Source organism: Podarcis raffonei, chromosome 3 (assembly GCF_027172205.1).
Source record: "Podarcis raffonei isolate rPodRaf1 chromosome 3, rPodRaf1.pri, whole genome shotgun sequence".
Classification (NCBI taxonomy): Eukaryota; Metazoa; Chordata; class Lepidosauria; order Squamata; family Lacertidae; genus Podarcis; species Podarcis raffonei.
In genome coordinates, this window is record NC_070604.1 from 25,597,643 (window position 1) to 25,623,680 (window position 26,038).

General features: G+C 42.4%; 1 protein-coding gene across 2 annotated transcripts in view; it reads right to left on the reverse strand.

Annotated features, from left to right (window-relative positions):
* The window catches only part of KLHL29 (kelch like family member 29), a 407,375-nt gene that overhangs the window by 29,266 nt on the left and 352,071 nt on the right, over positions 1–26,038 (reverse strand). For both annotated transcript variants that reach the window (XM_053380853.1, XM_053380852.1), the window contains 4 exons: positions 20,172–20,370; positions 12,674–12,856; positions 11,467–11,647; positions 6,354–6,547 (listed from right to left, as the gene is read on the reverse strand). In XM_053380853.1, the coding sequence (XP_053236828.1) occupies positions 6,354–6,547; positions 11,467–11,647; positions 12,674–12,856; positions 20,172–20,370 (757 nt within the window). The remainder of the gene's footprint in view (positions 1–6,353; positions 6,548–11,466; positions 11,648–12,673; positions 12,857–20,171; positions 20,371–26,038) is intronic.

Here is a 26,038-nt window from a genome sequence, read left to right on the forward strand (position 1 = left end):
GTGTCAGAAAATGAGGACTAGTCTTTTATTTTCAGGGGACGCGGGTGGTGCTGTGGGTTAAACCACAGAGCCTAGGACGTGTCGATCAGAAGGTCGGCGTTTTGAATCCCCGCAACAGGGTGAGCTCCCGTTGCTTGGTCCCTGCTCCTGCCAACCTAGCAGTTCGAAAGCACCTCAAAGTGCAAGTAGATAAATAGGTACCGCTCCGGCGGGAAGGTAAACGGCATTTCCGTGCGCTGCTCTGGTTCGCCAGAAGCAGCTTAGTCATGCTGGCCACATGACCCGGAAGCTGTCTGCGGACAAACGCCGACTCCCTTGGCCAATAAAGCGAGATGAACACCGCAACCCCAGAGTCGGTCACGAATGGACCTAATGGTCAGGGGTCCCTTTACCTTTTATTTTCAATAATACGCTCTTCTCAGTGTGAGCTCACCTTTTACATCACACCAGTCTTCAGCTTAAGCATGTCGTTTGCCAACTGCTCTCATTCCTGAAGAGCAGGAGCAAACCCAAACCACCACTGATTTCAATGTGGGGCTGCACACAGTACAAAATGATGTAGCTTGGGGTGCATAGGATTCATAAGAAGTGTGGTTTATTGACTGCTTTGGATGCCTGTGCTGGTAAAATACAGTGGTACCTCGGGTTAAGAACTTAATTCGTTCCAGAGGTCTGTTCTTAACCTGAAACTGTTCTTAACCTGAGATACCACTTTAGCTAATGGGGCCTCCCGCTGCCGCTGCGCAATTTCTGTTCTCCTCCTGAAGCTAAATTCTTAACCCGAGGTACTATTTCTGGGTTAGCGGAGTCTGTAACCTGAAGCGCCTGTAACCTGAGGTACCACTGTACTTAGAAAACCTTATATAGTTTGGGACCGTAAAAACTGAAGAATTCTGTCTCCCCTCATTGAGACCTACAGGAGAGGCTATGCACAACCGACTGGCAAAGTTATATCTTCAAGATTTTTTTTTTTGTACTTCTGCAATCCTTGGGCTTCATAGAATTGTAGAGTTGGAAGGGACCCCAAGGGTCATCTACTCTGCAATGCAGGAATCTCGGCTATAGCATCCATGACAGATGCCCATCCAACCTCTGCTTAAAAAACCCTCTGCCCATGTGAGGATGTTGCTGTTTCAGCTATAAAAATAATACTGAGAACTGAGACCACTATTGGTATCAATGATATATGCCAACCCAACTGTGGCCCACCCTGCTTAAGGACCCCTGACAATGGCCAACATCTGTGTGGATTTTGGTTGTGCTCTTTTAAAAGTCTTGATTTATTAGTTTTTGGTTCCGTGTTTTATCATTTTATGTGGGTTTTATTTGAATTTTACTGTATACATACAAAGCATGTTAAATATATGTCATAGATTTTGTTGTAGCATTCCTTTTCTACTTAAGACTTAAAAAAAAACAGAAGGAAAGAAAGAAACATTCAGAAAAGTAAATAAATATAAAGCCAGGGAATTAAATTATGTTTCTGCTATAAAAGCTTAAAGTAAATGCCCAGTGAAACTGATAGCATCATCAGTAGCTGCTGACACCATTAATTCTCTAAAAGACAGTGCATTTCCATGTCTATGTTTATCATAGCCTATTCTAAACTGGGACGCAGGTGGCGCTGTGGGTTAAACCACAGAGCCTAGGATTTGCTGATCAGAAGGTCGGCGGTTCGAATCCCCGTGACGGGGTGAGCTCCCGTTGTTCGGTCCCTGCTCCTGCCAACCTAGCAGTTCCAAAACACGTCAAAGTGCAAGTAGATAAATAGGTACCACTCCGGCGGGAAGGTAAACGGCATTTCCGTGCGCTGCTCTAGTTCGCCAGAAGTGGTTTAGTCATGCTGGCCACATGACCTGGAAGCTGTACGCCGGCTCCCTCGGCCAATAAAAGCGAGATGAGCACAACCACCCCAGAATCGGTCATGACTGGACCTAATGGTCAGGGGTCCCTTTACCTTTTTATTCAAAACCGATAACTACTTTGTGGAATATGAGCTCTAAGGGTGTTTCAAACTTTCTGGCACACTGCTGGAACATGTTTTAGGATTACTGATTAGAAAGAGAATAAATTACAAACTTATTGCTGGTTCTGAAGAAAATCTCACTCGCTGGCATGCCAACTCATTATAGTTCTCAGTTGAAGAGAATGGCGTCTATATCTCAAAGTGTAGATATATGTGCCTTTTCCATGCTCTGGATTGCTGGTTAGGCCAAGATCTCAGTCAGTGTTTTCATACAACCACTGCTGATTCATCCAACAGAGCGACCTTTTAGGCCAAGAGTTCTCAAACGTTGCCGTATGAAGCATCTTTAAACATTTTAGTTTCTCCAAGTGCAATGCAGGATCAATCAATATTTTTCTCAGTTGTGGTTTTTATCCTTTTGATTCTCAAAACTACGCTGTGTAGGTTTGGTTAAGTGGAAAAAGTTCCTAGCCCAAGGACATCCAGTGGCCTTTGAGATTAAGCGAGAACTTTGACACTGGTCTCCCCATAAAAACTCAGTGGTCTAAAATACTATGATTACTGTGACTATTGTTCTTATTTTTGTTTATCCCCCTGTTCTTTCCAATGGGAGCCCAGACTGTTGTACAATATAATAAATACAAACATTACAATAATTAAAGGTTAAGGTAAAGGGACCGCTGACCATTAGGTCCAGTCGCAGATGACTCTGGCGTTGCGGCGCTCATCTCGCTTTATTGGCCGAGGGAGCCAGCGTACAGCTTCCGGGTCATGTGGCCAGCATGACTAAGCCACTTCTGACGAACCAGAGCAGCGCATGGAAACGCCGTTTACCTTCCCGCCAGAGCGGTACCTATTTATCTACTTGCACTTTGACGTGTTTTCGAACTGCTAGGTGGGCAGGAGCAGGGACTGAGCAACAGGAGCTCACCCCGTCACCGGGATTTGAACCACCGACCTTCTGATAGGCAAGTCCTAGGCTCTGTGGTTTAACCCACAGCGCCACCCGCGTCCCTTACAATAATTAAACACATTTTAAATTTCATGCCTAAAACCACACACAAAATACATAATGCACAATAACAACAATTCACTGAACTTCCCAGGCAACCATTTATGACCGCAAAGCCCAGGCTGAAAAAACATGCATTTGGTTTATGTCTAAAGCATTAGCAATGTGCATATTGAGTGGAGTTCAACATAGTGTTAAGTAGGGTATGTGTTAGGAACGAGGTCTGCTTGTGCAATGTGACTTCCATCCTCCTTCAAATCTGTTCTTTGGGGTCCCTGAACCCTCAAGGGCAGAATAAGGAGTGTGCGCAGCGGGGAAAAAAGAAGGAAAGTCCTGTTGCACAAGCAGAACTCATTCTGCACATTCGGCAGCTTAGCTGAATCCCACCCACTGGCTCTCATGATGAAGTTCAGTCTTGCTGTGTTTCAGCCTGTCTCCAAACTGTAACTCACCGTATTCTCAGAAAAATTCTAAGAGGAAGCTAAGCAACTGCAGTTGGAGTTGGAGACATGCTGAAAGAATGAGATTACTAGGTCACCCTTTGGGGAAAACATCTCGGGCCGACTCCATACTACGTGAAAACAGTAAGTCAACAGACTTCACTACATAGAAAAGAGGGGGGGAAAGAGCATTAGCTCAGGTAAATTTAATATTCTAGCCCAGGAATTGGGTACATGCACATTTAAGGAAAAAAGAGGAAGCAGAGCTCATGAGCTCCTATAGAATGCCATAATGTCTCCTATGGAAAGCAAAATGTCTGCCAAAAATACCAGGTGTCTTTCAGTCAAAATAGCCACAGCAGTGGGAATGGGATTTCTACCTCTAGGCCAACTCCAAGAAACATTCAAAACCGGTGCAGAAGCTTTGTGAACAAACGAAAGTATCACTGCACTGTATTTTACTTCAGCACCCCTTCCTCAATAATCTAATAGTTTTAGGATCTCTTTTTTTATTGCAACAATCACATTTCTAGTGGGAGGTTTGTCATCCTTGCCCTTACAAGGGTCTGATCCATTTCTGAAGATGATCATTGAAACTATGTATTCCATCTGTCATTTTTTAAATGCAAATCAACTTACATTTATTTATCTTTGGGCAAAACAACAACAGCACTGAAATGTTTTCTCCTTCCAAGTATTGTACCGACATTAGCTAATTAGCTACTTTTATTCCAAGGAAGCATAAATATCCTTTCATTATCTGTAGTTCTGACATATTTTTGTTAGGGCATAAAGCTATTTATTTGTAAATTTGCAGTGTACTTTGGGACAGTTGGAGAGTATTTTCCCCCCCAAGCTTGTATGCGCTGACAACTGCTAGACACTATAACGAGTCTAGGGAATGAGATGTCGATTTCTGCAGTTCTTCTATTATTTTGGTAAGGAATAAGAACATCCCCCCTTTTTTTGCATAATGCATTCAGTTTTCCAGTCTGCTCAGAGTACACGAAAACCTCATAATGTCACTCAGTGGATTATATGAACAGCGGCACTGTATGCATGTGACAGAAAGAGCCAGGAAATGGGTTTGTTTGCACTGCTGTAATACATAAACATGACTGCCAGTGGATAACGTCCTCCTGCTGGGTGTTTCATACTGCATCATATGCCGGTCATGTCACGTTAGGCTGAACAACAAGAGCAGCCGGGGAACAAGAAAGGGCAATGTTACACCCGCAAATCGATGCGACAAACAAGCGCCAAATTGCTTCTTCCACAGCATCCGAAGAAAGGATGACAAGAGTTAACATAAGGACACGGCTTATTTTAGTTCACAAGTTTCAGGACTTCCATTTAACGCTTTGGAACTTTTCTGAGGACTGATTCCTACAGCCATTGGAGGGTGGGGCAGAAAGCAACAGTTATGTGGTATTTCCCATAATTGTATTGTGGAAGCCCACTTTCATGGGGGGGAAAGCAACATTATTATGTACGGAAGCATAATATCACATGCTATCCTTGTTTGAACGCAAAAGCTTCTAGATTCTGTTGTATATAGAACCCTTGCATTTTAAAGGCTTCTATATACAGTGGTACCTCGAGTTACATACGCTTCAGGTTACATACGCTTCAGGTTACAGACTCCACTAACCCAGAGATAGTACCTCAGGTTAAGAACTTTGCTTCAGGATGAGAACAGAAATTGTGTGGCGGCGGCACAGCAGCAGGAGGCCCCATTAGCTAAAGTGGTGCTTCAGGTTAAGAACAGTTTCAGGTTAAGAACGGACCTCCGGAACGAATTAAATACTTAACCAGAGGAACAAAGTTCTTAACCTGTGGTAATATTTCTGGGTTAGCGGAGTCTGTAACCTGAAGCGTATATAACCTGAAGCGTATGTAACCTGAAGTGTATGTAACCCGAGGTACCACTGTACTTGAGTTCGCTTTTTTCACCTCTCCCACTAGGAACCAATAAACTTCAGGGAGTAACTAGCAGAGCTACCAATTGCACTAACTGAACTGCAGTTCGGGTTAATACGTACTGCTAATATCATGGACCTCCATTGCTTGCATATACACAAATTTGTTAGTCCAATTGATAATCCTGATTGATAACCTTACAAAAAATAAAATTGTTTCCATCATTGCTTTCTGTAATCACATTAACCTTCGAAGACACCCTTTGTGAAATGTTGACCCCGTGTGCGACTGCTGTGAAAAAAATCCGTCGACAGGGATTGAAAATAAAGCCGCCAGTGTCATAATGCCATTATAAAAGTCCCCTGGTGCGAACACTCTTGGAACACTGGGAATGGTTCTGGTCAGCACATCTTAATAGGGATATTGTGGAGTTGGAAAATGTGCAGAAAAGGGCAACCAAAGTGATCATGGGCCTAGAGCAACTCCTCTTTGAAGAAAGGTCACAACATTTGGTGCATTGTAGTTTAGGGAAAAGGGTATGAAAAAGAGGAGAAATTACAATTATCCGTGGTATGAAGAAAAGAGAAGGTGAGGGAGTTTTTCTCTCACTCTCATAATACTAGAACCCAGAATCATCCAATGAACAATTCTGGATGTTGGGAGATTCTAGACAAATCAAAGGATTTTTAATTGTGCTTAGCTAAACTATGGAATTCATTCCATAATGGTGGCCACCAACTTGCGGGGCAGTTTAGGCATGTAAGGTGGTCAATGGCTACTAGTCATAATGGCTGCACGATACCCTCCAATACTGGAGGCAGGGCGTCTCTGAATGTGAGTTGCAGGAAATCATGGTTGGGGAGAGCTGTGCAAAAACAGGATGATGGACAAGATGGGTCTTTGGTCTTACCCAGCAGAGTTCTTCTTTTGTCGCTAGCAATTCAGTATCACAGTACTCATTGCTCTCTCTCCCCACCCCCACCCCCAGTTGTAAATTTAAATCTGTTCCGTTTACCTATCATGGGTGACTCTATAAAACTCCATGTATTAGTCTGAGGGACGTATGACTGAAGGACTCCAGCGGCACGGCCAGCCTCATTTACTCCGCCAAACACATAGATCTTCCCACCGCAAACGGTGGCAGCTGCAGAATGCACAGCCTTTGGCAATGGAGCAACTGTCTCCCATTGATTGGTGATAGTATCGTACCTAGAACAGAAAGACATATGAATCAGCCTAGATGCTACGGTGATTGGCACTTGCCAACGGCTAGGCAGGAAAACAGCTTTGCAAATACGTCTTTGCTCTAAACCTACGGCGATGGACAGAAGTTCTATATTCTCGGTGCAGACAGTGTCAAAGGAAGCAAGGAGAGTGGGAAAATAATCCAAACCTATTAACTATGTATGACCCTTACCTCATTATATCCCAGGATTTAAAAAATAAATAAATCCAGGATACCTTCTATTAAGGTGACTTCTACCAATTAATTTCTGCTAATTAGAACAGAGTGAGATTATTCTTGCAAATCAGTTCAGCGATATTCAACGGTAAGTGGAGACCGGCAAGTGTTAAATGCACTTACAACTGTTTAGCTTGAAGATCATCTGATTTTCAGACATAATGCAACGTGATCGCTCTCTCTGCCCCGGTAAACTAGCTATTTAATGTGCATGCTGGGGATGCACAAGTTTCCTCTGTTTAATTTTCACCGTGTGGACAAAGCTACCACACTTCACTGCAGGTTGCTGCAGATGTTGATGGGAAATGTGCGGCAGGAATAAGATTTCGCCGCTGCATCCATTTCCCCATGTAGCACCGAAGATAAGAATATGCGTTAGAGCGCTAAATTAGTTCTAAGGTCATTGGTATCAGATTTAATTAAGCCATTGACCATAAAGATGTACAGTTAATAAACCATGGATGAAGATTCATTTTAGACAATGTCACCAGTGCAGACACCTATTTTTTAAGCTAACATGGCAGTGATCCAAATAACTCCTGCAAAATGAGCTTGGGAGACAGTAAAAAATGATATGGTTGTTAGGCATCAATATTTCCATGGAATGGCAGCACATCTAGTTAAATAGCAGATTCGCGAACATAATAGCTAGAGCGGTAGATTACAAAAATAAATTACGACTCTCTCTCCCCAAACCGCTTCTCTCTCACACACACTTGCACACACCCCCAATGTTACTGAGAAATAGCAGCTAACAAACATTAAAATTGTTTGGATTCATGTTTCCTGACTCAGGATTATTTTTGTAATGGATTTCTTTATTGTTAATAAATACTTTATTTATTTTAGGTAAAGGTAAAGGTACCCATGACCATTAGGTCCAGTCGTGGCCGACTCTGGGGTTGTGGCACTCATCTTGCTTTACTGGCCGAGGGAGCCGGTGTACAGCTTCCGGGTCATGTGGCCAGCATGACTAAGCCGCTTCTGGAGAACCAGAGCAGCGCACAGAAACACCGTTTACCTTCCCGTCGGAGTAGTACCTATTTATCTACTTGCACTTTGACGTGCTTTTGAACTGCTAGGTTGGCAGGAGCAGGGACCAAGCAACGGGAGCTCACCCCGTCGTGGGGATTCGAAGTGCCAACCTTCTGATCGGCAAGTCCTAGGCTCTGTGGTTTAACCCACAGCGCCACCCGCGTCCCCTTTACCTCTTTACCTTATACCATATTAAGTTTCTTGTAGGAAAGGTGGGGTACAAATGTAATGTACACCTGGCCTACTTGCCTGAATTCATACAATAAGAAATCTAAAGTGTCCCTGATCCCTGAATTAAAACTTTCTTGATATTACAGTATTGATAATGAAAATCTATTTTCACTGCAGATGACAGTACTAGTCAGATGTGAAGCAGCCTGTCTCTCCCCCCCCCCCCCCGTATCCCAGTGGTATCTAAATTTTCCAAGCATCCTATCACTCATCACATATCGCCAAAGTCCAGTTTTGCTTAAGCCTGGTTTGGACCTAACATTCTTGGGTTATGTACTTAGGCACATTCAAGGGCAACGTCAGGTTTATTTTCAGCAAAAGATCTCACTCCTCTTTAGGAGGTGTTCTTAAAGGAACATGTGGGCAGCAAATCCACACGAGTGTTCCCAATATTGGGGAGAAATACTATTCATCAGGCAAGACGTTTCAGAAAGCAGGATGTGTGGGGCTGGGGAGAGGGAAGGAACGGAGGAAAACCAAAAAGCTGAAAAGTACAAAAAATAGGTTGGATGTTGTTATCCATAAGGTCATCTTGTAAACTCAGTTCCAAGATGGAGACTACAGGGGTAGAAGTTCCCTTTTCAGTACCCGCTCCCCCAGCACTATAAAATTAGTTTGATTTCTGCAAACCTTGGGATTCCCCTGGGAGAAACTCTTGAAAAGCGACCTGAAATTTACAGCATGTTATTCATTGAAAGAGAATTTTTTGAAAATGATTCATAGATGGTATTTAACTCCTAGTAGGTTGGCTAAGATTTATAAAACAGAATCAGATATGTGTTGGAAGTGTGAAGAAGTGGAGGGAATGTTTTTCCACATGTGGTGGACATGTATAAAAAGGTAAAAGTGTATTGGGAAATGATTAATGATGAATTGAAAAAAAAGTTTAAAACTACTTTCCCAAAGAAACCAGAGTCATTTTTGTTGGGGATAACCCAGAATGAAATTCCTAGGTGTCAGAAAAGGTTATTTATCTATGCAACAACTGTGGCCTGTGTTTTGTTAGCCCAAAAATGGAGAGGGAGAGAGGTCCCAACTAAAGAGGATTGGCAACTTAATTTGACAGAATATGCAGAACTTGCAGATTTAGCATATAGAATAAGAGAGCAAGAAGAACATTTATTGAATATATGGAAAATAACTGCATACAGCTGAAAACGCTGGCAGCATTAAGATAAATTCAACAGAGTAAATAATTTTTGATGGATGTAAAAGTGGAAAACTGATTTGAATGGTTACAGTAAAATATGCAGGGATATGTAAAATGAACCATAGAAAGAGAAGAAGGGAAGTCATTGGATATTTTAAAGTTTGTAAAATGTTTATTTGGAATTGAAAAATTGAAAATTTAATAAAAATCATTATTTTAAAAAAGCCTTGGGATTTCCCCAAGCCTATTGATATCTTTCTCTTGTGCATGGGTATCAAGCAACAGCACTCACACCTGAACATAAGAAATAGAAAGATTTCTGTTACTACTACTACTACTACTACTACTACTACTACTACTACTACTATAATAGCCTCAGTCTCTTTCCCCTCATTTCTGTCATTTTGTGTTTCTCTCTTTACACCGTCTTACTGTTAAAGGCTTTTTAAAATTTTACTCTGCAGCTCCCGCTGAGTGGGAAAGGGTCTGTGCATTATCAACCTCTCTTTCTCTCTCCAAATTGTATCTCAACACACATCAATTTTTCCTAGACTTCTCCTCTTAATTTCTCTCTGTCTAGGTTAACAGCTTTATGGGCGAATGCTTTAATTTACTTCTGTTTCAAAGCCTTTGCACGATCATTATCTAGAGTTTATATATTATACCTTCACCATTATTCAGAGTACAGCTTACAGAAAAGCAGTCATGGAAAAATAAAGCTGTATTGTGTATTAAGGTGGCCTTTCCCTTCCCACATGACTAGTGACATTTTAAACCTTTGTCCTGACCAATTCAATTTTCTGCACACTTTTCTCCTCTCCTTTCAAAGAATCTTCTGCCTGAAGTGTTACTGGTCAAGAGCTGTTTATAGAATTCTTTTTGAGACATCAAGGTAGCAAAATATTTGCTGGGAGAGTAATGAAAACACAGAAACACTATGAATCCCTTTAAGGGCTTCTGTCCAGTTCTGCATAATAAACTGAAGCAACCACAGCTCAAAGGAATCCCCAGTCCAGTCCAGTCCAGGTGTAGATCTTTATCTGATCTTATTTTTCACAAATCACACCATAGAAAGCAAGAGAGTTGAAGAAATCCCCATCAAAACAACCTGCCCATCCCTGCCGAAGGAGAAAGCCTGTTTTCCTGATGGATAAGCATGCAGAACTTGTTTGCACTGAGCTTAGAATTTTATATTAATAGAGCCAGAGACATACTTCAATGCTGAAATATATGTATATATAATCAGGACTGAGGGATCTTCATCAAAGAGAGAGCTGGTACAGCATAGTGGGCATATCATTCCTCCAAGGATCTCCAAGCAGCATACACCCCGCCCCTTTCATCTTTACATCCACCCTGTGAGATAGGTGAGGCTGAATGTGCAAGTGACTGGCCCAAGGATACCCAGGGAGTTTCATGGCAGAGTGAGAAATTCATTCTGGGTCTCCTCAGTATTAAGACCGACATTCTAACTGCAGCATCACACTGGCTCTGTATAAAAGTTCCCAGTTCTAATCTCAAAATGTGGAGTAAGGGACAGACCCTTTAAAATTTTCAGACAGCTCTCAGGCAGGTGGGGGGCAGAGCCGCTGGAAGGGGTCCTGCCCGTCTTCAGATCACTCTGGTCGTTTACTGAAACCTTGTCTTCCAAACCTCAATCAATAGGGTTCTCTGCAACTCTCCCAGCCTGACCTGGCCTTGGACAATCTTACCACTTCTCCAAGAGCAGAACTGGGAAGCTAGCAGTACTAACCTACCCCAGGGGTGCCAACTTGAATAATCAATCGCATGACATGGTACACGGACACCATTTGAATGGCACTGCCCATCAACTTGGTGGGGCGGCCCCCCTCAAATATTTTATGGGAGGGCGAAGGGACCTTGGCCCCTAGGAGTTGGCTCCTAGGTAAACCTCATAGGGATGTTGTAAGTTTTGGAAGAGGATAATGTCTGCAAAGCGGTCTGAACCCTCTGCTGTACTAACAACAACAACAATAACGACAATGACAAAATCTTCAAAATGACTAAACTCACTCTCCCTGATGAAATGCTTGGCTTAAGAGTGGATTTTTGAAATTTACATTTATATTAGCAACTGGGACTCCTTATTTTCAGGTCTTTCGCCAAGTTACGGTTCAGTGAGCATTTATTTATACTGAATTCTGCATAAAGAATGTGAAATGATGCCCCTTTTTTCAACAACATTACGAATCAGCCGCGGGGGACGGTACATTAATAGAGCATCTTTACCTCTCCACGTGATCAACGTTGCCTGCTACACCAAGGCCTCCAATGGTATATATTTTCCCGTCATACACCAGGCTGTTGTGCCGACACCTCGGGACTGTCATTCGGGAAACGAGATTCCAGTTATCGAGTAGTGACATGTAACACCAGACGTCAGAGAGTGTGACTCCAGACTCCATGCCACCTGCCCTCGGTATGTAGAAGGGGAAAAGAACCAGTGACTTGGCGGGAAAACAGCTCTTGGAGCCTATTACAGTACAAGCCAGTTGCAATGCAATATCTTCTTCCAAATGACACTTGACTAATTAAAATAAATCACCCTCAATTGCAAGCATCTGTTCAGATGATGCAGATTGGTGTCATTTATTCATGTATCCCAAAGGGTTTTATTTTTATTTTTAAAGGCTGTCATGATATCAGACTAGGCAGGACATTTGCATATGGGAATATGCCCAGGCGGCATTCATAAATAACCTGCAGTCTATTCAATTACACATCCAACTGGTATGAATTGACTAAGCAGCTAGCTAGGCGCTCTCTCGTTGGAAACAGCAAAGCGTCACACCACTTAGAAGAAAGGATGTACAGAGGGGCCCTTCTCAAAACCCCTGATACTGACACAAAGTTCAATAAGCGAGAACTTCCTTGAAGAGTCACATCCAATGCTATAGTGTATGCAAGTAAAATTATGCTACTTATAGAACATATTGTACAAATCAGTCGTCTAGGTGCTTGGAAATAGGGGAAAGTGTCAAGCACTGTGTTAATGAACTCTGCCAGTGACAAGAGTTTGTTCATTTTCACCGGAACTAAGAAGAGGGTTGCAGTTCATTTTCAACAAGAGATTTCAAAGACGAACGAGAGCAAACCTCCTTGTAAGCAAATATGGTAAGTGTAGGTCAGGTATGCAACAGCTCAGTCAAACAGATTCGAGATGCAGAAACCTGTCATTTAGATCCAGCAGCCGCCAATGTTTTACAATGCGGTTGCAATAGCAAGGGGAAACTTTTCGCATGCTTGACGGGGTGTTGAGCCTATCCTTTGCACGTTACAAGTGCCGAATGCACTGGGGAGGAAATCTGAGCTGATGTGAAATGGAATGTGATAAAAGGAAGTCTCTCTTTTCCCAGCAAGCTGGCACATAATTCATCCTCGTTTGGCCTGTCACACAGCCTTCCAAATAGACAATGCCCTTCTCACCACTGCTCACCTGAGAGATAGACGTTGTCTCCAGCACTCACCACGCTGAAAAACTCCCTGTCATAGAAGGGCAGGCTGGCCAGGGGGTACCACTTGTTGCTCTGAGGGTTGAAGCACGTTACTGCTGTTAAGGCGCGTTGATTCATCCCGATCATTTGACGTCCTCCGACTAGGACTATTACTTCAGCCACACCTAGGATGTAAAATGAAATATATGCATTTACGGTTTTATATGCCTGTAACTTGCCTTGCAGTTCATAACAATGAAGGGCAGGATGGATAGATACAATATTTCAAACAACCCCCTTTAAAAAATAGGTTATTGCTAACATTAAAAGAAAAAAACAACAACAGTGATATTAAGGCTTTAATCCTATACCCAGTTTCCTGGGAGTAAGCCCCATTGAACTCAAGGGATTTACCTCTTGAGTAAACATGTATAGGATTGTGCTGTAAATCAGCAAAAGAGATGACCCTCAAAGCTAAAAGTTCTTTTTTATTCATTTAATAATCAATTTTTATGGAAGGTTTTCAGCGTAAAATACAATAAAAGCCAAACTAAGCTAAATAAGAAAAAGATTGCATTGTCTTTTCCTTTCTGTTTTCTTCTTTTTGCTCTTTTTATATTTTTTCTAAATGTTCTAAAGTACTATGCAATCGTTCCATTTTTCACCATCCCAAATGCAGATTTGAATAACTGCTTCCTATTTACTAATAATGCAACCCTATACATAACAACCCTGTGTTGAATGGGTTCACTGCTTGGCAAGTGTGTTTAAGTGCCTTAAGGTGCAACTGTGAACCAGCTTGTTAGGGAGTGAGCTTCAGGGTCAGGATACGTAGGTTTGAATCTAAATAAATGGAAAGTGTTCTGACAGGTATCTAAACCATGCAAAATGATCTAGTGAACTTCTTTAGATGCCAATGTGACCTTAGATAGCATAGGAGCCAACTCCTAGGGTCAAGGTCCTTTCGGGCCCCCAATAAAATATTTGAGGGGAATTCTGATTCAAATGGGTGGGTGGGTGCCACATCATGTGATTGATTATGCAGGGCAGGGGTCAACAACAACAACAACAATTTATTTATATGCCACCCATGTGACTGGGCTACCCCAGCCACTATGGGCGGCTTGCAAAAAATTAAAACAAAGTATGAATCATAGAAGACAATTCTAGGGGGCCGTGAATGCTTCGGCACCCACAATAATATAATTGTGGGGGCTGGGCACTCACAAAGTCAATGAGAAAAGCCAGCAGGTAGCAGCGGTACTGCCTCCGAGAGAGAAGGAGTTTAGCTCCACCCTCTGCAGCCAGCCAGTGAAGCACCCTTTTCCACGGGAATGGGCTCGGACTCAAGAGACAGGGTCTCTCTGCCTCTGAGTCTGAGCCCCTCCCTGCGGAAAAGGGTGCCTCACTGGCTGCGGAGAGGAGGCGGAAGAGGAGTCACAGACACCAACCGCCACAACGCAGATTTGTGACGTCATACGCACTTGCACATAGTGCGTGCGATGTCACACACACTACGTGCAGGCGTGTGTGTGTGTGTGACATCGCACGTCCGCGTTGCGGTGGTGTGCACCCACAATCCTGAGGGCAAGCTGGCACCCCTGGTAAGAATCAAACATTCCTGAGCTCACCTGCCTCTCCCCATATTTTATTCAAGTTGGTGCCCCTGATGCAAAGCCAGGTACAATTTGCCCAGTGGGGCGCTGTCTTAGCAACAGTCTATTACTGAGAGGGTGAGGGGCAAGGCAGTGTGTTACACCACTACACCAGTAGAAACGCTGGGTTGGCTGTGCTGGTGCGCTGCACGGCCCTGTCCTTGCCCCCCCCCATCTTGTCTGCCCGCCTCACAGTAAGCAGCAGTGCTGCTGCTGCTGTTGGGAAGCTATTGCTGCAGAATGCGGCAGGCCATTCTCATGCACAGCTAGGTTAAGGGTAAGAGGAGGACCATAGCAGAATGTACCGTATTTTTCACTCTATAAGACACACCAGACCACAAGACGCACCTAGTTTTTTGGAGGAGGAAAACAAGAAAAAAAATATTCTGAATCTCAGACGCCAGAACAGCAAGAGGGATCACTACGCAGTGAAAGCAGCAATCCCTCTTGCTGTTCTGACTTCTGGTATAGCTGCGCAGCCTGCATTCGCTCCATAAGACGCACACACATTTCCCCTTACTTTTTAGGAGGGAAAAAGTGAGTCTTATAGAGCAAAAAATACGGTACTACTTATTGCAAAAGTTGAAATAAAATAAAAAGTCAAACCAACTGTCCAAAAACACCAAATGTATTCTAATCAAGGACAAAACATCTTCAGACATAAATCATTCATTGCACTGATTTCTTCAAACATTTTACTGGCTTTGGTTGCATGAAAGTCAAGACTTCTATGTCATTCCTCCAAGGGTTTCAAGATGGAAGTGTACATGGATTTCCTTTCAATGCATCCTCATGACAACAACCCTGCAAGGAGGATAAGGCTGCAAGAGAATGACTGGCCCAAGGTCATCCAGCCTTGTGACTGGATTGGGAAATTGGGGGTGGGGTGCTAAAAATTATGTGGGTCTAATGGTTAACCCAACCCTAAGAGAATGCATGCCCCCCCCCCAAACCACTGTTTACAGTCTTTATCCCATATACCGTATTTTTCGCTCTATAGGACGCACTTTCCCCCCTCCAAAAATTAAGGGGAAATGTGTGTGCGTCCTATGGAGCAAATGCAGGCTCCTTGGCTTCAGCGATAGCAACGTGCAGCCTCCGAAGCGCAAAGGGAGCGCTCCCTCCGCACTCCGGAGGCTTCGTGTTGCTTTCGCTGAAGCCTGGAGAGAGAGACGGGTTGGTGTGCACCGACCCCTCTCGCTCTCCAGGCTCCAGGGATAGCCGCCTGAAGCCTTTGGAGTGCAGCGCAAGTTCCCACTGTGTTCCGGAGGCTTCAGGTTCCTTTCACTGAAGGCAGGAGAGTCTTGCTCTCTCGGCTTCAGCAAAAGGAACCCGAAGCCTGCAGAGCGCAGCGGGAACTCGTGCTGCGCTCTGAAGGCTTCAGGGATCTTTGAGGCTGGCGGTGGGAGAAAGCAGCGCTTCCCCCCGCCAGCCCCAAAGAGAAGGTTGAAAGGAACTCCCGCCGCGCTCCTGAGGCTTCGGGTTGCCTTCACTGAAGCCTGGAGAGCGAGAGGGGTCAGTGCGCAGCGACCCCTCTCGCTCTCCAGGCTTCCAAGGTAGCCGCCTGAAGCCTCCAGAGCACAGCGGGAACTCCCGCTGCAGAGGCTTCGGGTGAATGCATCTTGAACGCACAGAACGCACCTTGTTTTAGAGGGGGAGAACAAGAAAAAAAAATCTTCCCCCTCTCTGTGCAGCGCCCCTTCAGCCAAGCAGGAGGAGAAATGGAAGGGGCTCTGTTTCTCCTGCAGCTTCGCAGAAGGAGCACTGAGCAGAGAGGGGGAGAATTTTTTTCCTTGTTCTCCCCCTCTAAAACAAGGTGCATCCTATGGTTGGGTGCGTCCTATAGAGCAAAAAATACGGTATGTCAGAAACTGGAAACGCAGATTTCTCTTGCATCATATTTGCATCTGTCTTATGAGAACATAAGGAGTTCAGGAACATTTTCAAAAGATACCCATACATCCTCTGGTAGGAAGATGTCTATGTACTATTATCCTCTATGCATTTAATCACTTTGTAAAGTTATATATATATATCTATATATATGAAAAAATGGCAGGAAAAACTCATCACCTATGCCAAATCTAATGTGATTGTAATGAATGACCTCAAGAGGGCATTGCAAATACTGCAATACTCACAAAGGGTTTAAATACCTTTTGCAAGTACATTAACAGTTCCACATAATTGGACTTCGACCTACAAAAATAACCACTCCTTTCCCCTTATCCCTGGAAAATTACTTTTCTTTAATCAACAAGCTTCTGAAAATAGCATGCATTACACCTATAATTTTATCTGCAAACATTAAATAGGCACTTTTCAAAAATACTTTTGACCAATAAACCTATTAGCCAACCCCTGCTAAAGGGTTTAGAGTGGGCAGTTATTGAAAATCCTATGTGTTTCATATTTCCCATATATTCCCTGATTAAAGTGTCTCTACAAACTAAAAAGGATGCAACTCGACATATAATTTCCTGCCGTTCTGATTCTGCTAGGCAGGATGAAGCAACTTCGAAAAGGCGTTCTGTATTCCTTGCACATACAAATCTACCGTGCTATCTTCCAATTTAATAGGCGCACAGAAAAGTTTAGCATTGCTGTGGTAAAAACTGAGTTGTGTCTTCATATTCCCGAGAGAATAAGACACGGCAACTGAAGCTATTCTCTTTTTACTGATTTATTTTCAGTATTTCTATCCTGCCTTTATATGAAAATATATTCAAGGCAGCAAACAGGTAAGGGGGGGAAAATTAAAACAATATATTAAAAATGATAAATTTTCAATAACAGTAAAAACAGAGTTAAGGGGGTGTGGAATCAACAATTGCTATAGAAACACCAGCAGTCAGAAACCGGTTTAAAAAACAGTATCTGAAAATGCTGGCTGAAAAATACAAATTTTAGTTGCTTGCTGAGAGGCGGAACTATTGCAAAGTGTTGAGCTATAATCTTCCTAACAGTGCCTTTCTCTGAATGTCTACTCTCAGATGAATGTCTACTCACACTGTAAATCATTCAACAGACTGAAAAAAAATGATGGAGGAGAGGGCTATCGGTAGCTACTAGTCACAATGGCTATGCTCTGCCTGCATAGCTGAGTCACTCATTGATGAGTCTCTTAATCTTAGGCTTGTAGGATTGAGCCCCATGTTGGGCTAAAGATTCCTGCATTGCGGGGGACTGGACTAGATGACCCTCAGAGCCTCTCCAACTCTACAGTTCTATGATTCTATAATACACATATTCATACAGAAATAAAACCTATTGAAAAACGAGGCTGCAATCCTATATACATTTATCTAGGGGTAAGTCCCACTGAAGTCAATGTGGCTTCCATCTGTGTAAATAAACATGCCTAGGTTCAGTCTGTTGGGTATATTAAGCATAACAGCTGGTTGTTTTGTACAATAGCCACTCCACGACCCTAAGATGCACTTTATAGGTCTAGATATTATAAGCATTTCTATTAATTGGCTCAGCTGGTTAGCGCATGGTGCCAATAATGTCAAGGTTGCAGGTTTGATCCCCATATGGGACAACAGCATATTCCTGCACTGCAGGGAGTTGGACTAGATCAGTGGTGTCTAAACTTTTTTCAAAGAGGGCCAGATTTGAAGTGAAGGGCCGTGGGGGCCAACCAGAGGGCCAATCAAAGTTGTTGAGCTTTTTTTTAGGATTGAAGTTGTTGAGGGTTTTTAAGGATTTTACCCCAGGAAATAAACTGCCACAGGGGCCTGATTAAACCGACGGGCGGGCTGGATTGGGCCCACAAAATGAACTTTGGACATGACTGGACTAGATGATCCTCAGGGTCCCTTCCAACTCTACAGCCTGTGATTCCATGATATATATTCCATGACCTCCTCTGGCCCCACTGTTGCCCTCCTCTCCACCTGCTCACTCCCCTATTCATGCTACTCCTTCCTGCTCATCTATCTGTCTATCTATCTATCTATCTATCATCTATCTATCTATCATCTATCTATCTATCTATCTATCTATCTATCTATCTATCTATCATCTATCTATCTATCTATCTATCTATCTATCTATCTATCATCTATCTATCTATCTATCATCTATCTATCTATCTATCTATCTATCTATCTATCTATCTACCTATCTATCTATATCTATCTATCATCTATCTATCTATCATCTATCATCTCTATCATCTTTCTTTTTCTTTTTCTTCTCCTTTGCTTTGTGATAATGGCACAAGATAATATCACCAAGGCAACTATCTGTAAACAAACATTAAACGCCCATAAAAATGGCAAAAGTAGTTTCTTTAAGGTTTTATCTTAAACAAGCGCAAACGCAGTAAATAAAAAGTTCAATTGTGATATTCCAGTGATTCAGTGCTTGGATGTTGTTCCAGTAATCCGACGTTTCGTCGCTAAAGAGCTTAGTCTTCAAGCTTTGTAGTAAATAATACACACGAGAAGATAGTATGCAAACGACTTAAAGCAGGGGGCATATCTGTCCCCATCTGCATGTCTCCATCAGGAGGAGCATAGGAAAGAGGACGATGTCCTTCAGTTTGTTAAACCTCCTTCAGTTTGTTTGTGACTTCTCCAGCACCTTGGCTTTGAGAAAGGGCCAAATGAGTGCTCTTCTTCAGAATGAGGTATGCTGGACAAGGTGGCCAGGAGAATGTTTTCATCGCACCCACAGTTTGCCACAACAGCTTCTTAAGCAGCTATTTTTTAGTGTTGACTTTTAAAGCCCTGAATGGCCTCAGCCCTTTCTCCACCTCCCTCATCCAGCCCAGACACGGAGGTCCAGCTCTGAGGGCCCTCTGGCGGTTCCCTCACTACAAAATGTGAAGCTACAAGGAATCAGGCAGAGGGCCTTCTTGGTAGTGGCGCCCATCCTGTGGAACGCCCTCCCATCAGATGTCAAACAGATAAACAACTATTTGACTTTTAGAAGACATCTAGAAGACATCCCCTGTTCAGGGAAGTTTTTCATGGTTGATGTTCTATTGTGTTTTTAATATTTTGTTGGAAGCCGCCCAAAGTGGCTGAGGCAACCCAGTCAGATGGGCTGCATATGAATAACAAAATTACTATTACTGTTATAATTATTAGACAGCTTTCCTAACTGCAACAGCAATCAGAGGTGGTGGTGCAGGTATTCTCTTGGCCACAACACCTGGAATGCCAGGTTCTGAGAAGAAATATACTACTGGCTTTTCCTCAGAGCATCCCAAATGAGGCAGGAAGGGGGAGGCAGATGGTTAGACAGCAGTGTCTGCTCACAACTACCTGGGCCCAGCAGTTTGCAAATGGGCAGCAGGTCAGGCTGAAGGGAATCCCTCAGCCAGTGCCTGACATGGATGACCTCTGGCACTGGACCTGTATGTAAAGAATATATGGTCTTGTTTAAGACAAACTTAATATCTTCCATGATACAGGGGCTTTGAAAGGGGATCAATACCAACAATTGGTGTCTGACAAAACAGCAAACATGGCTCTCCCCCCAACTAATGGCGCTGAGCTGTTTTGAAAATATGGCTGGTTTGTGAAAGAAAACCAACTGCTGGTGACTTAGCACCTGATTTGTGGTGATGAATGATCCCTCTCTCTGCCACAGGGGGAATCAGTGTCAGAGCCTGAAGTAGAACTGCAGGTTTCCTGATTTCACAATCTGCAACTCAGGCTGTATCTTGGAAGTGCCACGGAGAGCGCGCGAAAAGGAAGTAATTTAATCTTGCAACCATATGCAGACTGTAAATAGTCCGCCTGACCTGTCCCTGTCCCGTCAATAACTGCAGGGGGAAAAAGAGAGAGAGATAGGCCCCAGAGTTTCAGCTCTGAAGCGAGCTGAGCTGTACCTGCTGATAACCTGGGTCGGGTTCTTGGAGTCTGCATCTCTTGTCGGGCGTGAGGCAGCATGTGATAACGCTTCGCTTCATTCACTAGATCCCGGCAGGCCTCTGAAGACTTTATCAACTCCTCATTGTCAACAACGTTTAGCAGATAACTGGGATGGATGAAGGGTAGGCGGACCACTGCCAGCAACTCAGGAGCATACTGCAAAAGCAAATGTAAAAACTACTTTACACAACTGGGTTGTCAAGGACTCTTCGCTGCTTTCCCCCTTCTTTGCCCTGTTTGGGACAAGGTGACATTCAAACTGACCCCACCTTCAACTTTTGTAAAATGCATTTTCCATGGCTCCCGCTTCTCAAAAGGCAATTCGGAGTCAGTTGAAGACAACACTTTTCCTCCCCCAATGAATCTTTCTATCTACCTCTCCGCTTCACTACCATCAAAGTCTTTTTAGGTCTCACAGTGGAAAAATAATCTTCAAAAGATAGCAGCTCTTGTTCTACACTCCTGCACACATATATTTCAAACTAAAAACGAATGGTGAATTTATGCTGAATTTATACCCCTTACACAGAGGAGACCTGCTGTAATCTTTCCAGTTTCCTCCGTTAACCTTGAAATTTAAGACCGGCTGCTTGGTTTCAAACAAATAGCTATTCTAGTGGCATTTTAAATGTCAAAAAAGTTTATGTTTATAGAAAGTCTAAGGTGAATGGTTGAATGATGACATTGGTTTTGATAAAGCATGGGTTTTTGTTCACTGGCAAAACAAATATGTTCTTCCAGGTTTCGCTAGAAGTCAAACTCCAGGAGCTAATAATCAAATGCAGATGGCATATCTCCATCTTTCTGCATAAATAAAATAAACTTTATAGTGCAAAGGACATTTAAATGGCTGAAAACATCCATCACCAGCCAAGGCTTAACAGAAAGCAAAAGCACAACAGAGAGAAAATTGCACGTTATAAAATGAAGAATTCATGGAATGATTTATTTTTCTAACTGTTCATTCTCCTAAATATCACATACTGCCTCAGAGCAAAATGTGCACAGCATTTGGTGAATGTGCTGGCAGACAGAGCACAGGAAGAAAAAGCAGATTGGTACAAAAGAGGAAAGATGATTAAGAACAGTCAAGGATGTCGCTAGGACAATGCACTGATGCACTGGAAACAGACATTTCTTTAAGGACCCCAGAGCTGCCAAACAAGCACCTGTGATCTTTAGGCAACTGGGAACATTCGGTATAATTCATAACTCCTTCCTTAGATAATTGCTCACCCTTAGAGAGAGGTTGACTTTAATGGAGAAAGGATGATAATGACTGAGAGTTGAAGAAGCTGAAAGATTTGTGAGGAGTGCAAATTAGTACCACACCTAATGCCCCAAACATGCATAATTCCAGTTTTCTAGACAGTGATTTAAAAATTGGATTCATAAGAAGTGTTCTGCAAATATGTGGTTAGTAGCTGCCACCACCATTGATCAAGTAATTCCAAAAATAATTTGAATTCCCTCCCCGCAATAGGACATTAACCTCTCCATTTCCAGAGCTTCAATGGTCTGATTACAAACTATATTACAAGTAATAATTGGCTCAGTGAGACAGAAAGAAGATAGTTGGATACCTTTTTTTAAAAAAACAAACCCCAAATAAATCCTGTTTGTTTAACAAACTGGCTGAGATGGAAATAAGAAGGGATTTCAAATGCTGCTTCTCAGGTTTTGCTCCAAGCTAACACCCAAGTACTGAAACATCTGAAAACCCACTTATTTAATAATTTGCCTACTCTAACTAATAACACAAAAATGATCCATAGGACAGAATAGGCAAACAAGAGACCTATGCAAGCTTCTAGTGTCTCACTTGCCATCTTGCCACTGTAGCTGGAAAGACCTGCTGGGATTCAGATTTTGAAATTCCTTGCCTTTTCGGAAGCAGGAAATGTTGCAGCACAAGGAGCAAAATAAGGACCTGATTCTGCATGGAGTTACTTCCTAAACGTACACAGTAGTCATTGCTTAAGTAATATGGAACATTCTTACACAAGTGGGGGCACATAACTGCGCCAGCACCATTTCATATTGGTGCTTCGCATTTTAAAATACCCCAAGTCAGTTAGTCATGGTGTCAGACTAGGATCCGGAAAACCATGATTCAGATCCCCACTCAGCCCTGAAGCTCACTGAATGACCGTAAGCCTTTCTGCACTTATTTATAATGATACAGCTGCTGTTTGAGCCAACATTTAGGAGTGAATCAGTAGCTGCATCATCCAGAAGGAACAGCTCAACTGCGGTTACAAAAGAGGGACAAGGTATGGGCCCATAGTTCCCTGATTTGTAGGGCTCCAGAGACAGCATCTTTAAATCGTCTCACTACAACCTCTTCCAGGCTAATAGAACAAAGCCATCTTTCAATGACTGTTGCCGAAAGCCCACAAAGGATGTTCTCTGTCTCTTCTTCCAGTGTTAAAACAATATAGCCACATACTGCTTGGGATAAACTCTGGCAACAACTGCTGTAACAATCAAGAAAACAGCTCACCCAACTTTGCTTAATTAGATTAGTGAGGAAAATTCATCCTGTTTCTCTTCCTTTGTGTGAGCTTCTGCCTCATTCCGATAATAATAATAATAATAATAATAATAATAATAATAATAATGGCAGGTGGTTCTGTTTCAGTGTCACTTGTTTGAAGCTAATGTCACAAGACTCTGATCTCCCTTGCTCCTGAGCACACAGTTTCTAGCAGTGATTGATCAATCTCTTAAAATCAATCAATCAATCAATCAATCAATCACAAAGGTGTTTTAGAATATATAATAATCTCACTGCCCCTGAAAGAGGACAAAGACTTCTCTCATATATATATATGTTATGTGTGGCATTGTGTGTGTGGGTTTTCTCCTTTCGGCTAGCTCTTTTAACCAATAAGGTTGAGGACAAATTTCATTTGGCTTTACTGATTTAAATACATTCATACGAAGAAGGCATCCCATAGCTTATTTCTCTCCATACCTGACCTATGATTGCTTTTTTAGGGCTCAGCTGGCTTCAGTGGCTAGGAACCAGCTCTTGATGGTTCGGCAGCTATGAACCCTATTGGACCAAAATGACTTCATAATCTGCTAACTTCCAGATTGAATAATTGTGATGTGTTCTATGTCAGGCTGCCCTTTAAAACAGATTACTGGCTAGGGTTTCCCTTTAGTCCTCATATAACCTGTTTTTAAACAGCTGAGGTGTATAATTTAAGGACCCATCTTATTTCTGTGATTGTTGCATTAAATTGTTTCTAGCATTGTGTTTTAATTGTAACCTGCCATAGGACTTTAGGATGAAAGGTGGGTAAATACTACTAGTAGTAGTGCTATTACTACCTACTTTTTGTTAGCTATGTATTAAATATCTTGTTAGCATAATTCTTCTTACTGAAACCTGGAGTGAGCACTGTTTAGCATTTCAGCCTCCTTGCCATCTGCCACTACTTGACCATCACTCTCTTTTGTTCTTTCCTACGAGAGCTAAGTTTAACATGATTTCCTTTACTTCCCTCGTCTTCTTCTTTTTAAAAAAATATATTTTATTGAAAGTTTTCAGTGAGAAAAGAAAGGGAAGGAAGAGAAAGGGAAAATCAAAACAACCAAACTGAAACCGTGATGCAATTTTCAAGAGGGAATTTTGTAATATTCCAAAGAGCCTCCATTTTTATGTACTTAAGAAATCAACATGTCTAATCCTATATTTCATTGGTTATCTATATGGAGGTTGAGACTAGGTGTTTAGGGACCTGCAAACAATTAGGTCGTGTGCTACACAAAAATTAGGCTTCAGCTTCTTCAAAGTTCATACTAAAATAGGGCCTTGTTTTGAGGAATCAAACTAACAATAATATTATTAATAATAATAATAATAATAATAATAATAATAATGCCCCACTCATCTGGCTGGGATTCTTTGAAACAAAGAAGAAATGCTATTTCATGAGTACTAGCAGGTAAAGGTCCAACAAGCTTCATCATTCTAGACCAATGTGGAAGCAATCTAATTAATTTTTATTCATGACATCAAAGACCTTTTTTTTAATCATTCTAAGATTCTTTTTCTTTGCATTTCATAGCCCCTTTAGGCTGCAGATCAGTAAGCAGTTAAGCATTCTTAAATCAGCATGACTTCAAAAACAACAATCATGTGCCAAATTGCATCTTCAATGAAGATTTTGTTCTTGGCAACAAGCTTCATGAACTATGTTTACAATGGGATACTATACTCATTTTTGCAGTGGAACAGAAAACCGAGACATGGGCATTTTCTCATGACCACCTCAAGGTGCTATGACTGACTGGGAGATCTGAGCACAAATAGTCTTCCAAATAGCATGCAATCTAACTATCAGCTGGGTTGTGCAACTTTCGTCCCTTTTTTGTGCAACTCTTCTAGCCATCCAACCCCCTAATGCAGAGATTCCCAAACTGTAGTACACAGGCCACTGTGTCAGTGGATTTGTGATTGAAGATATTCATATTGATTTGCATTTTATTTTTATTGCTTCTTTTATTTCTTATATTGCACTTTATTGTATTGTAATCTGAATTCAATGGAATTCCAATTGTAATAAAGGCAACTTGCACCTTATACAGGGGTTACTTTACTTTTTGCATCTTCTAATTTCCTATGGCTTAATATTACACTGGAAAGCTATTAAACTTTTTGACACTTTTGGCAGTTAATACCCTGAAAGGTCAAACTAATGTTTCCCTATTGTCTTAAATATCATCTCCCTCTCCCTTTTCTTTTCTACAGCTGCTATTATTCCATGCTAAAATGACCTTTGCTGCTGCGGGACTAAGCAAACATTACGGTAAGTAGCAGTCAAAAAAGCAGAAGCTAAATTGCATTAAAATTTACATTTTTATGTTTTACGTGACTACTGGTTCAGTTGTTTAGGCATTATACAAGGAGGCAGTTAACAAAAATTAAACTATGCTAGGGATACAGATAATCATAGAGATAAAGAAAATGAAAATACTATACACTTAAAAGATTACTCTGACCATTCCTATGGAACTCAAGTCCGTCCAAAACATTTGAAAACCGAAAAGTCAACACGGAAGCCTCAATACAGAAAACTGAATACGGAAAACTCAAACAGGAAGCCGCCTCGGAAGTTTGACTTCTGAGGCGCGTTTGAAAACGGAAACATTTACTTCTGGGTTTACGGTGTTCGAGTTCCGAAACATTAGTCAACGGAGATGTTCGAAAACCGAGGTAGCACTGCATGTAGATGCTGGCCCTAATCCCTGTTTGCACTGCTGAACGGAGAGAGCTTTCCAACAGAAGCTGTATATCACGGGTGTCAAACACAAGGTCCGCGGGCCGAATCCGGCCCGCCAGACCTCGTCATGTGGCCCGTGTAGCCGCCGCCGGCCGCCAGCCTTCACCTTTTATTCTCGCTTTTTTTTTCGACACAAGAAAGCCGCCTCTTCAGCGCATGCGCGGCAGCCTACAAGCCAGAGAACATCTGCCCTCTAGCGGCGCCGGCCGTTCTACACAGGAAACCTCCACTTTACATGCATTCAGGAAACCTCCACTTGTTTTTATATTGAGCGCATATTGAGTCCTATAGATACAACCGGCCCTTTGAGGGTGACCAAACTGCTGATGCGGCCCCCGATGAATTTGCGTTTGACACCCCTGCTGTATATTATCTAGATAACTTTCCCTAAGACTTTCTTCTCTGGTTTGAAATGGATGAATTAATAGAACATGAAGAAATGAAGCCACCTAGGTATACCTGGCTCTGGTGCCAGCTGTCGATTTCAGCACCAACTCAGTAAGCCCTGCCCATAGATGCCACCTGTTTCA